At 35.1% G+C, this 13,766-nt stretch overlaps 1 protein-coding gene across 5 annotated transcripts in view; it reads left to right on the forward strand.

Moving 5' to 3' along the window:
* Positions 1-13,766, forward strand: part of VPS13B (vacuolar protein sorting 13 homolog B) — a 436,854-nt gene that overhangs the window by 281,845 nt on the left and 141,243 nt on the right. For all 5 annotated transcript variants that reach the window (XM_039549957.1, XM_039549959.1, XM_039549955.1 and 2 more), the window contains exons 31-33: positions 1,424-1,627; positions 10,255-10,381; positions 12,005-12,148. In XM_039549957.1, coding sequence (XP_039405891.1) covers positions 1,424-1,627; positions 10,255-10,381; positions 12,005-12,148 — 475 coding nt within the window. The remainder of the gene's footprint in view (positions 1-1,423; positions 1,628-10,254; positions 10,382-12,004; positions 12,149-13,766) is intronic.

A 13,766-nucleotide genomic window follows, 5' to 3' on the forward strand; every position in this document is an offset into this window, starting at 1 on the left:
CTGACATAATAGATTTTCAGTGTGTTTCTACTAAGCACTTAAGAAAGTTATAGGGACTACTGAACCATGCCATCACACTGCCTCACCAGAAGTGACTTGATCAAAATGGCTTTCCTGTCATCCACATGCCTCTGTGGGTACATATGATTAATTACTTAATTTTCTTAATTGCTAACATACTCCATTGGTGACAATGGCAGTGTATTAGCAGTTTCAACTGTATTTGGATTTAGGCAGCATTGGGATTGTACTTTGAAACAGATTGCATACTTGTAGGTTGCATACCTGTACTCTGAGTTTGCCGTTTGGGATGTGCTACTTTAATAGTTATTTATTTTTAGATAATTAGCATAAAATTAGCACAAATTGCAGAATTATTACTTTTTCTGGGAAGACAAGAGCTGTAAACTAAGTCATTCTGGCAAAAGACAACAACCTTGAACAGAACAGCAAATTGGATGTCACATATATGAAATCAGTCAATGGACTACAATTTGTGATCATAGATTGAAGGAAAAAAAAGTTAAGATCCCCTTGCTCCCTTATTTTGAAATACAGTGATAATATAATGGTGAATTCCTTTTATAATATCAAATGAGCAGTGCACAAAAGGCTGTATTGTTCCCAGTGTAGAAAGGGCAAGATAGTTTTTTAGTATTTCTCAGTGCTTATTAGCAGAAGACAAATGGTAGTAGGAGACTCCTCTGACTGGTCAGTGGTAAAACTGAGTGGTCTCCCTGCTCATTTAATAACTCTTGAATGTTTTGTTGAAGTTGAGTCTGACTTTCCAAAACTCAGCTCAAGACTGAAATACTTTGTAAAGTTGAATGTAGTAGAATCCAGAAGAATCCACGAGGAATGTGGTTCACTCAAAAATGCTTTTTGCTCACTTGTCCGAAGAATTTTATTTAAAAAGCACTGTGCTGAAATACAGTGCTAAAAGGATTGAATTGTTTTTCCATCATCTTGGAATATTCTTTTTCATTTTTATTCTTGGATAAATTTGAACAGTGGAACAATTGTCTCACAATGAACTTCTTGGTTGTACTGATGTGTAGCTGTTCTTTGTGAGGACTTGAATGTGACATCCTTTATCCATTCAGTGATATGAATCAGTCCTACTTCCCCACACGGCTGCTCATATGGACTTGATTGGAAGTGCAATGAAGTCAATGCATTGATCTCATATCAACTTTGGTACATCTGGCTAAATTTAGGAATATATTCATTTGCAGATCTCCCATTGAATTCCATAGGAAAGAGGCAGATGGGTATTTTTGAAGATTTGAAATTAAAATAATGCTTAGTGTAGACAAAAAAGGCAAAATTGATACTTTCATTTTGTTAATTTGGATCTTAACGAATATCTGATTGGTCTGATTTTGACCTTTGGTGATTTCTTTTCCTTTTCTTGACATTACAGGAGAGCACTAAATCTAGGAATTCTTCGAGACCCTGGATCAGAGGTTGAAGACAGACAATATCAAATAGATCTTCAATCTATCAACATCGGTACTGCTTATTGGAATCAGTTGAAACCAGAGAAGGAAAGTGGAAAAGGAGGGGTTTTGACAGAGAGTGAGAGAAATTCTCAAAATCCAGCACTTGAATGGAACATGGCCAGTAGGTAGGGATTTTTTTTAAAACTTACTCTTCTCTGAAATTACACAGCACAAACACTACAGAGAGTATGCATGGTACACCTGAATTAAATAATTCAGTACTGGTTTTGCTTTACATTACAAGCACATTTCCATAGAGTTTTGGATTACACATTTGAAATGCATATTACTGTTGTGGTTCCACTGTAGTTACTGTCTAGTTACTGTGGGCCTTTGCTTCCATTATAAGCTCTTCTCTGAGTGACTTACTGTCTGTCCATAAAAATAACTCCAGGGCTGAGACTTCAGCTTCTCAGTCTCTATAAGGAATGGGAGGTTCTGTTTTGTGGAGGGGTTTGGGTGTAGGGTGTGGTTTTTTTGTGGTGGTGTGTTTTTTTCTTTGTTTTTAAACTTCTTTTGTTTGTATTTTTACAGAGCTTGAGTAAAACCAGCTTAGACATTTCTAAATTAGAGAAGGATAAAGTAGAACATTTCCTATTGATTCTGAACTGGTTTTTGCACTTCTATAACTAAAAACAGATGAATTTTGAGAATGAGATATTTCAACTGAGTCTCCTTTATTGGATATTGTATATGTGCACACAAAGCCCCACCCTCTGGTTAAACACGGTTGAAAGACAAAGCATGCATACACTTGCCTGCTATTTTAAATTTTGAAGTTTTCAAATATAAAAGGGGGGGAGTTAATTGGTAATTTGTGAAGATTCGACATTCTTATTTTCGTTTTAATGTACTTTTTTATACTTAAAAATTCATACAAGTTTAAAACTAAATTTTTACAGACTGTGTAGCAGTCAGATTTCACTTTTCAAACTGGCAGTAATAAGGTCTGATGGCCAAGAGCAAGCTTTCAAAAGTAATTTTGTGTATTTAGAAGCATTTCTGCTAGGATATACCTCTTTGCCTATACATTTAGCTATTTGTTTTCATTTAAAAGTCCTTTATATCTAATTCATGTGGAAACAATCTGATTTTTATGAAATGTGTGCATAATTTTATGGTTCCCAATACATGATTCCTATTTGCATTTAGGGATGAGTTCCTAAAAGTGTTGTAGAAAAACAGGCAGAATCATCCAGAAATAACTATTTTTTGCTTAATTTTCAGTAAAATGGGATGAGAGGAGTCATATTTTTCTGAAAGTAAGGCAAGTTGTAGCAAAGTTGTTACATGAGAATGGCACACAGACTGAGCTTTGTAAGTGATGTATTGATTCAGGGCCAAGAGGGCAGATAAGCTCACTCTGGAGGAGACCATGCAGGAAAAAGATGTGATCAATAATAAATTCCAGTTTATCCTTGAAAAATAGAGGCCAGGAAAAGCAGTTCTAACCAAAGAAATAATAAAATGGCAAGTAGTCACAGGAGTACAGATAAAAATTTTAGCAGAGAAATAGACTCTGATCTTAATTTATAAGATCACATGGTTCCTTCCTGTCTTTTTAAAATTTATTTTTTTTAAACTCATATAATTCCATAGATGTTTTTTATTTTAAATTCTTAGCCTTAAAAATGTGTATGACTTTCTAGTTGGGCCTTGATGTTGGACAAGTTCCCCATGAATTTCTTTGTCACAAAATTCCACATTCACTGGAATATCTTGAAAAATAAGATTATGTTAATATCCAAAGGACTTACAGCCAATTTGCAACTTAAACTAACACAGCAAAACCAGCCACTGAGAGATTGGCTTTCCTTTTCCTTTCCATTGGTGACTGAAATCCTACTGCCAGCACACGTTGAGTCTGAGCTTTATGGTTATAGATTTAGATAGGAAATTTGGTAGGATTCCTGAAAAGCTAATAGGACAAGGAAAGCAGCTATTACAGACAATCTTGAGTTCTCTTTTTCTTTTTTTTTTTCCCCCCCTGTAACTGCTTGGACATGCTTCCTCAGCAGACTTCCAAAATGAAGTTTTATTAGAATACAAATAAGTATATTTGGTTTAAAATGGCTTTTGAATGAATCTTGTACTTGGGTTTTAATTTAGATCAGTTTTAATTAAATACATTAGGTTTTCATTTCTGGTGTGCAATTACAGTATTTTAATTCCAGCTTGAATTTGTTTTCAAGAAAAATTATGAATGCTTTCGTATCCTTTTGGTTTTAAATTTTACACATTTACTAAAGGTTTTTTCAGGATCTTTCCATTTTTGCTTTTTAGTTGACAGTCAGTTTTGCTGTATCTGGGTTTATTTTGTGACCTGTGGAAGTGATGTGCTGAGAACTGGAAGAACCTGCACTGAACTCTGCCATCCATGGCACTGTTTCCGGCATGCAGCAAGAGGGCGGCTGCAGGATGTTTTACAGGGTGCTTACTGTTTCCAGGGTTAAGTTTATCTTAATATTTACTGCAAATACCACAAAAGCTTTAGGCTTTAACCTAATAGTGATACCATTTTTTAAAATTCTTTGTTTCTTAGATGTGTTTAACCTGGGACATTATGAATTATTTTTGCTGAGTTATTTTAGGGTTAATTTCTTTGTTTGGTTTTAATATATTTCTGTTTGTTCTTACCCAGTGTTATGGTATATTAGGATCACTGGGTTTAAAGATATCTGTTTCCCTCATTTTTGTAATTCTTAAGTGCTATGTGGGGCAGTATAGAATCTAACCTATATCCAGGTTTTTCATAGTTACTTTACAGAAAACTTCAACATCGATACTAGCCATTCCCTTTCCATTCCAATTTGTAAAAGCATTACTGGATTATTTCAAATCAAAATTGCAAAAATTTTGAAATAAATTATATTGTATTTTAATCTACAGTTGAAATTTGGCCTGGTTTAAAAAATTTGTGTGCCAGCCAAACCACTGTAAGTAGGAGATCTATGGATATCACACAAACAAGTATCTGAAGGCTTTTGACATAATTTATCATTTAAATGCTTTAGCAATCTTTACACTGAAAGTAAATCCTTCAGATTTTCCCATCACTTTTTCTAGTACTTAATATATTAAGGGGTTGCCTTTTTTCTTACCCCCAACCTTACATTGCAGTTTGGAAAACAAACCACCATATTCTAAGACTAAGCTGTTGAATACTTACAGGTGTTTAGTGTAAGATTCTTCAAGAAGGGCTATAGTGAAATGCTGGTGTGATGCCTCCTGTGTCTCTGCAGGTCACCCCAAGGAGACTGGGGGAACTGGAACACTCTGTTAGGGTGCATGCAGTCTTGCAGAAAAAACTGTCTAGATGCTGTGCTGTACTGAGGATCCGGGATCATAACTCTTTCCATTATGAAATGTTTATACTTCACCATAGATGTTATAAAAAGCTCCCTAATGGTGTAATATATAAAAAGAATACTGGAAACAGTCAGACAGTTCTAATAAGGTTATGTACAAATGAAACCTGTCCACATTTATTCCCTTTACCAAACAGCATGTGGGGAACTGGGAGTACTTAACCAAAAGAAGTTTTCTTGATTGAAAACTGCTTTTTCAGCTTGCAGACCTCCTCCTCCCTCTCCCTCCACTCAATGGAAAAAACAACAGCCCTGAAGGAAATAAAGAAATATATCCTCTCTTGAGGCCTCGCCCCCATCCCTGTGCAGTCCTTCTACAGCTCCCAGCAGCAACTTCTGCTTCCTGAAGCCTGAATAAACTTTGTTTAAAAAAAATAATAATTGTGCTTAAAAGCATTACTTCTCTGTGTGGTAATGAATTGAGTGTGGCAATATACTGCGTTACAGTTTTGTCCTTGGCATACCACCATCTGGAACAGCTCTCATGGAGTACATCAGGGAGCCAATGATCTGTTGTACAAAACTGAACAAAATACCACTGCAAGGATCCTCAGAAAGGTTTCCTGCAGATTTTTTCTTTGAATAGTTTTCATTTTCCTGCTTTTTTGGAAAGTTCTTGGCAACTTGCCAAGTTCTAATGAGAAAGACCAGAAAAAAAATGATCTGTAGATCTTAAGGAAGTAGGGGCATTCCCCTTGAATCTTTTGGAATAAAATGCAATGCATTTTTATTCAGTAATTTATTTTAGTTGCTGTCTTTTGTTGTACCTGAAGTTGTGCTTGTATTCGTACTGTACAAAGCCTTTCTCAATAAGATGGGGCGTTTTATTTTTTATAATCATCCACAACAAAGAAATGCTGCACAGCATTCTTCATAAGATAAAAAATAGCTTTCCTGAGGTCTTACAATATAAAAATAGTAATTCTTTACAACTAGGTGGTTTATACTTTTTCATTATCTAATTTTGGTTATTAGATGGTCCTCAGAATGTTGCTGTGCTATTTTACTGCCATGTGATATGTCTTTGCAACACCTCAGAGAGATGAAAGGATGTGAATTAGTCATTAGTAGTTAGATATCCTAATACATTCCTAACACATTTGTATATCAGGCATTAGCTGATTTAAACAGCTACATGGGAAGCCTGCAAGAGAAAAATCTTTCGTAAGTCTCAAGTTAACATGCTGTCTTAAATAACATCTTTTGACATTTTGTATGCCTCAACACTACTAGAGAACACTTGGACTTTGTGGCCTATTTCATGCTAATTTTTTTTTTTCTTTTTCACATCACAAAATTCTCCATGAGGACTCATCTTTCTGTAGCTAGTAAAATTACATGGTGCAAATGTGCTTTTGATTGTTATTCATGTATTGAATGTATACAAGTTTCTTCCTGCCTTATGAATTTTTAAGTATATAAGGGCTCAAAGTCTAGATTCAATAAGGTATTATTAAGAAAAAAATATAATTAATAATAAGATAAACCTTTCCAAATTTCATATCTAGGTTATGTTTAGCTATTAGTGGCCACATTTTCTGTTTGTTTTGATTAGTGTTTTCCACATGAGAGTCATAGTAGTAGGACTTAGTCCTACTTGTCCATTTTCTCAGCTTATCCAATCTCACATCATCACATCTCCTTAATTAGGGCAACATCATCTCTTTGGCAGTCCTTCCTCCTCGTATAACTTCAACGTGCTTCTGACTGGATATAATTAAATACTGATGATTTGACTTGATGTAATCAAAAGTTGTTGCTTCCATTGCAAAATTCTGTTCTTCACATTTTTTTCTCTCTTCTTCCCACAACATTTTTTGTCATATTAATCATTAAATGTCCTTGCTTTTGCAGTACTTCCAGACCCCCTGTCTATCCATTTCCCTTTACGTGTCTTATTTGCTTTGACACATCTACACTCCCTGCTCATCAGACCTCATCACACCAGTTACCAGGACTGACCACATAGTGTTTCGAAAAGGCACTTCCTTGCTCACTCCTGTGTGTGATAAAGGCATTTCCTGCAAACGTTCACATATTTATTGCAATATTTTATTTTAAATCCTTCAAAAAAGTTGATTTCTAGTATACTGTAATATAAAAACTATAAGACAGGTTGCCACTGTATGGATAGCATTGCCTATGCTGCTCTTAGTGGTTTACTTTTACTTCCTTGTCTGTGGGTGTGTTTTTTCTTATACTTAAATTGTAAGCCTTTGAGGACAGAGACCATTTTCATCCTGTGCTTTTGCAATGTGGATCTGTGGTCCATAACCAGAGTTTATGTTATTGTGCAGATAAAGCCCAAATTCTGCACTAAGGCACCTCCAAACCTTATCACAGTTGCTTAACTGCCTTGTTCCTTTGCGTTAGCATATGGTCTTTCAAATGCACTTACTTTTAAGTGTAGATGATCAACTGCTTTAACATCTCTAAAAATACTAGCTTTTCCTTTTTTTTCCAAGACAAATATATAACAGATGCATAAATGAACCACAGAATGAATGTGCTGCAGACATAGAGCCATCATTACACTCTTCACAATCAAGTTTTTTCATAAGCTCATGTGGCGTACACCTGTGTTAAGTTAACATTGCACTTAGGTGCAGTGTGGAAGACTCAATAATTCAAAGTGGAATTTGTTTCTTTGTTCCTTTTATGCTCTTTCTCATATCCTCTCCCTTCATTATTTACTGTTCTCTGTTTGCCTTCTGTTTGTACTTACAATTATTTTCCTAATACTTGATTTGGCTGAGGTTAAAATTCACCCACAAGAAATTCAGAAAGTAGTAAGTTGAGCAGGACAGGGATAGCACATAAGTATGATTTTTAAAATGAAATAAAATAAAGCAGTAATCAATATATATTACCAAAAATGTCCTTTAAGATGCAGTGTACTCGGAATCTACTAGAATAAAGTATGAAAATTAAGAAATGGGAATATCCATAAGCTGAAAAATAATTTGATCAATTGAAGAGAGCCAGTTGAGGGTTTGCGGTTCAACAAATAACTTGCTTTTACAGCTCTGTTTCATATATTAAAATCACACATACTAGCATTTCAAGAAACTTCGAGTAGAAGTTTTCTAATGTATAGCTGCGTATTCTTTCATAGAATTGTTCTGCTATTTAGCTCCTTCATTGTCCTGAAAAAAAGGCATTGCTTTCTCATCCCATTGAGAAGGGGAAATAGGAATTGGGTAGAAAACCATTTGGTTTAAATCTAAAATGAAGGTGATGGCATGGAGAGGAACAATCTGACCATTATTCTCAAGTTGAAGATGTTCACTAACCATTAACAATTCTGACTTCTAATTTGGGGACTTGATGAGACTAATCTTACTTTAAAAGCCATTATTAGAGATCAACAGAGCTATAGCTGACCAAAATGTTAACGCTTTTAAGGTAAGATGGCAGTTTTCTCCGCTCACTAACTGGCTTACTCTTAGGCAAACTGCACACTTCCTAGGGTAGTGTGCAGCTTCCTCAGCAGTGAGGGTTATTTGAGGCAAAAGTTTATTAGAGTTGTGCTCTGCCAATCCTGGCTCTGTGGCATCTGCTCTTAACTTCTGCATACTGTTGTCCTAAATAAATTTAAAAGCTTTAAGGCCTACCCCCACTGTATAATTTATATTCCCTTATAGATCACCATCTTTTCTAGATGTTTAGAGGACACTTAAAAAATTATTAGTAGCATTTGAAGCATCAAAATTAAAATAGCCTAAGCAGTAAAATAATTTTTTTATCTTTTGCAGTATGAATTTTGTGTATTTTGCAGTAGAATGAATTACACCTCAGGTTATGATATCTATTTCATTTATTTCCAGCCTAACTCTTGGCTTACAAACCATTAGCATTTGAGATTGTTTGCTTTCCTACAGAATCCATTACAGAACCATTGCTAGACTATGCATCTCAATACCCCTTTTTAATCAAGAGATTTCAATACCTATTACACGTGCAGTCAAGCAATTTCTGCATGGACAGGCATATAACCATATTGGTTAATAATATTAACATGGATAACTCTAGCTGATGGTAGGGACTAATTCTTTATTGCAGAGTTCATGTGTCTGGCTCATTTGTGTGATTCATGCTGATGCCTGAACTGCCATGTCTTCATTAAGATAGCAAAATTAATGGTAATATAGGGAAATGTAACTGACATGCTGATGAAGAGTTCTACATGGATCTATTTATTTCTTCTTCAGGGCAATGTAGTTTGATCTTTAAACTTGCATAATTTCATAGTTGCTAATTTTGTAAGTGTAGGAAAACTTCCTGAGACCTATAACTTTATTTTAGAGGATTTTTAGAATTAACCTTGGTAAAATGTGGGTATTTGATGTTTCTACAAATGATAATAGGTAAAAAAAAAACCAAAACTATCTTGATGGAAGGAGTCTCTTTGGAATTCAAAGTGTATCCTCTTTTAGAGGCTGAACACCATCTTTATCTCATTACATTTTTTTCCCTTGTCGGAGGCTCTCAGATGGCATTTTGTGGCAATAGTTTATTTGACCTGACCCAGAAGATTCTGGCCATTTGGAATGTGTTGTCATAAGCGATTAGTGATCCATCTATAACAGAGTTGTGCTTGTAGGCTTACTGTTTGGTTAAAGGGGGAAAAAAACCCAACAAAAACCTCAAAACTAAACACCCAGATGAAAAAGAAATACAATTATCGAGTCTAATGACACAAATATTTTTGGTAAGTAAATGTTGATATTTAGCTGAAAAAGCACCAAGAACAACCAGTGACAGAAGGAGTGGAGGAAGACTGACATCCCTGCTTTTTCAAATAGTATTAAACATCTTGGGCAATGGTCACTAATTTCATGTGGGAGTCCTAGTGTTGCATGGGATTTGCTAGTTTAATTTTCCATGTATTTCATTCTTGTGTCAGTTTTGTGCATATTTCTTCAGCACAGACTTTTAATGCACAAATTCAAATATTATGTAGGCTTTAGAACAGCCATTTGTAAAGTGAAGGGCATCCACAGGCAAGTTTTAAAAATAAAAACTTGACAATAAAACTTGATAATAAAGTTTGCATTTTTTTTAAATTATTGTGTATAGTGCATTAAATGGGAGAAGAAGCAATGTCAAGTGTCAAACTTGTCTACCTGGAGATAGGTTGAAGAGGCAAATATTTAGATATACTTTTCCTGTGAAATGAAGATAGAAGTCTGCCTTCAGGATTGGAATTAGTATGATTTATAATAATGATATTTAATTATTATGAAGGTAGCAATCAAATGCCAAACTGGTATTGAAGAAGTTTATTGCTATGTACTGAATGTAAAGATAATATGGAAAGTTTTTGCCTCTCAACAATTTACAATATAATTTCATCTTTACTTTTCTTTCCCTTTGTTTCCTAGCATAAGGCGGCATCAGGAAAGGAGAGCTATTTTAACTCCAATTTTAACAGATTTCACCGTTCGAATAACTGCAGCTCCTGCGATTATTTTTACAAAAATTGATGCAGCAGAGAATTTACACCCAGAGGTTAGTACAAAGTGTCAACAAAAATAGCATAACTTTTAATATGTGGATAATCTTCATATTTTACCATTCCACCATTTGAAGTGTTCAGGTGTGTTTTCAAATTGCCAACTGGAAAAAGGTCACAAGCTGAAATGTTCTTTCTCTGCCGGAGAATAATTTTTGTATAGCATTCAATATTAAAGGCAGTCCTTCCAGAGGCAGATAAGCTTATTTTCAGTACCAAAAATGGGAATCCTTTAATGATTTCCAGGATTATTTTTTAAAAGTTTGTGATAGAAAGGTGTTGAGAAGAGGCGCAACATAACAATACATTGTATTCACAAGCTTCTTGTAAAGAAACCTGAAAATGCAATCTATGGACTATCTATAATAAGAAAGTTAAGCTGAGTTCTCTTAGCCAGATTTCCAAGACCCCAAGCTGCCACTAAGCATCCATTTCACTGCCTTTGCTATGGGGTAATTCCAGGCACTCAGATTTAACAATCACTTTTGCTGGTGTGTTGTTAAGCTTGTTCACGATAAGTCTGTGAAGCAAGTTACACACAAAAGGTATTGGCTCACTTTTTGGCATTAGTTCGTAACTCAAGAACATTTTATATAGGGAAAAATATCAGAAAATTTTTGTCATCTCATAAGGATAAATTCTCTTAAAAGCTACCTCCTGGGAAGAGTAAAATTGGTACAGGAGTGTAAAGATAGTAGATGTGTATTGCAACATGCAGTAGGTATACGTTGTTGGAAAACAATAGCTAGTGGGCATAGAAAGAAGAAATCAAGTTTCATATTTTGTGTAAAGGGTCATCAAAAGGGCAGATGGAAAATTATTTAATGCAAAAAAGAAATAGAAAGCCCCAGTGTGGCTAGGATGCGTAGAAATTATTCAAGTAAAAAAAAAAAAATCTGAGCTTTGCTAATGCTTATGTTCAAGAATTTCAGTGTTTTCTGTACATACATTCTTCTTGTTATCTATTCCCTGGATGACATTCCATCATGAAGGGAGAGGTCTAGTTTAGATTAGAGCTTGAGCATTGTTAAAGCTTCTCATGAGACAGAGCAGTTCTTCTCCCCTTCTGCACGGGTTCTGTTTTTCATCTCTTTATTTCTTGCCAACAGTGGTGAAGATCTTTATTTGTGCTAGACAACACCAATAAAACAGTGGCTATCCAGCTAGTGTTGCCAAGGTATTAAGAATGGCTTACAGGGAAAGAGAAATCAATTAGATTGGCTATCAGTGAGTTCCAACACATGATATCATTATAAATCAAGCAGAGTTTATGTTTAAATTTAAAAAAAAAGTACATCCTTTTCTTGGAAGGAAAGGAGAATTGGAATCGTTGCCAAGGACACTCTGACAGCCCACTGATACTAGCAAGAGATGGAAACAAGGCCTTGTGCATGAGATGCTTTTCTTTCAAAGTTTGCCTTAACAGTTATGCTGTTGAAAGCTGTGCAAAGAAGCAGCCACATCCTTCAGAAGCGTGACACACCAGTTTCTTCCTAAAAAGACCAAATTTATACTATATATAATGCTAAGTATTGACTACAGTGGAGAACCACAATACAGTTATATAGAAGCTTATTTTCCCAGTAGCTATTACCTAGTATTTCCCCTTAATTTCACAGGAAATTTTGGTGTGTGGTCATTCTTTGGAAGTGAATGTGACAACAAATTTGGACTTCTTCCTCAATGTGGCTCAAGTACAACTTCTTCAGCAGCTGGTACAAGCCAATATGGTTGGACTGGAACCTTCCAGTAGCACCACTGAGGTAGGTTTTTCCCTGGTTTGCAACTGGATTTTTAAAAAAATCCATCTGCAAAGTACTGTAGCTATGAGTAGGTGTTGTACCATCTAGAAAAAATTGTGTAGGTAATTGAAATACATGGTTTTTGTTGTTTGTGTGGTCAGTTTCAAAATGCACTCTGACATTGATTTAAGAATAGAATGAGTTATTTGAACAAGAATATTATTCAGTAAATGCTATTATTCATTATAGTGGTTCCACAACATCTTATGCACAAGGAGATTTATGTAAATGATGAAGGAAACAAATTTTTGTAAAGTAGGTTTTTGAGGTTATTTGATGTTGAACTTGAACTTTTATCGAATCTGTGTATTTTCTTGTGAGTTCACATGCTACACTGTCCTTCACTAAAGCTAGTAAACTATAAAACTTTTTCTGTGCCTTGTAACCACTACTCACATTAATTTTCTTCTCTCAGGTCCCTAACATTCAATTCACCTCTGAATATTTTCATACTTCTTTAGCAATAATGTTGATGGGTACATCATGGGGGATCCTTCATCTGAACAGTTAATCTCTCCTTTTTGTCTGGAATATTAGTGATCAGCAGCCATCTCTTGAATTTTGTCATTCTTTATTACTGGGACTTGATACCTCAGTTTGTATTGAAAGCCAATCACTGTGACAGACTGCTAGGTTTAAATTTTACAGTTCTGGGATGACACAAAAAAAAAAAAAAAAAAAAAAAAGAAAAGAGAAAGGATAGGGAAAACTTTTGCCCTAAGAAAAAATATGTATTTCTTATCTTCAAAACCTGGAATCTAGTCAGGCTGACAGCATCTTTAAGATAGTAGGAGTTAATACATGACAAATTCCACTGGAATGGCTGTTGGACATATTGAGGTACCTCCACAAATAAGAACAAGAGTTAGGGAAAGAGTTACTGAGCAAGACACAGTCAACTATTCCAAGAATCTGGCTAATGGAAGACCGGAGAAGATTTTCTCCTTCCTTTCCTGAATCTCACAGTTTCAGCATTGCACGTGAGTCTGGGTGGAAGCGAGGAATTCTCTAGACTAGCCAAACTATTTACATTTCTCTCTCTTCACCCTGTCAAAACCCCAGAAGCTGTTTGTTTGTGTTGATCTAGGCATCACATCACCCCCCACTCCTTTATCCCTTCACATATGATAGAGATAAATAAGGGGCATTGTTTCATTAACATTTGGAAGCATGAAAGATGACGAGAAGAAATGAAGTGTATTTTTCTTTTTCTTGGATACTTTGCAGACACAGGGCCTCTTTTGGAGATGAATACTGTAAATTATATATAGTAATATCTTCAATAAATTATTTCTAGAGTACTGTTTTCTCCTTGTCAGTGGAATGGACAGAATCAAAAGATTTGAATGGATGCCAAGAATTTAAATTTTGAGTTGGCTTTGTGCAGAAGGGCTGCATGACTTACTTGTACTGTACAAACTTAAAAGGAATTTGCTACAAAATTTCAGAAAGCCTTTTGCAGAATACATCCTGAGATACTTATTTGTTCTTTATTCGTAACTCCCTTGCATCACTGAAGTCTCCTGTAATGAATAATGGGAATATTTCTGGCTCAAGGTGTTTGCCTTCTCTTTAGTAA

Source organism: Corvus cornix, chromosome 2, assembly GCF_000738735.6.
Source record: "Corvus cornix cornix isolate S_Up_H32 chromosome 2, ASM73873v5, whole genome shotgun sequence".
NCBI classification, from domain to species: Eukaryota; Metazoa; Chordata; class Aves; order Passeriformes; family Corvidae; genus Corvus; species Corvus cornix.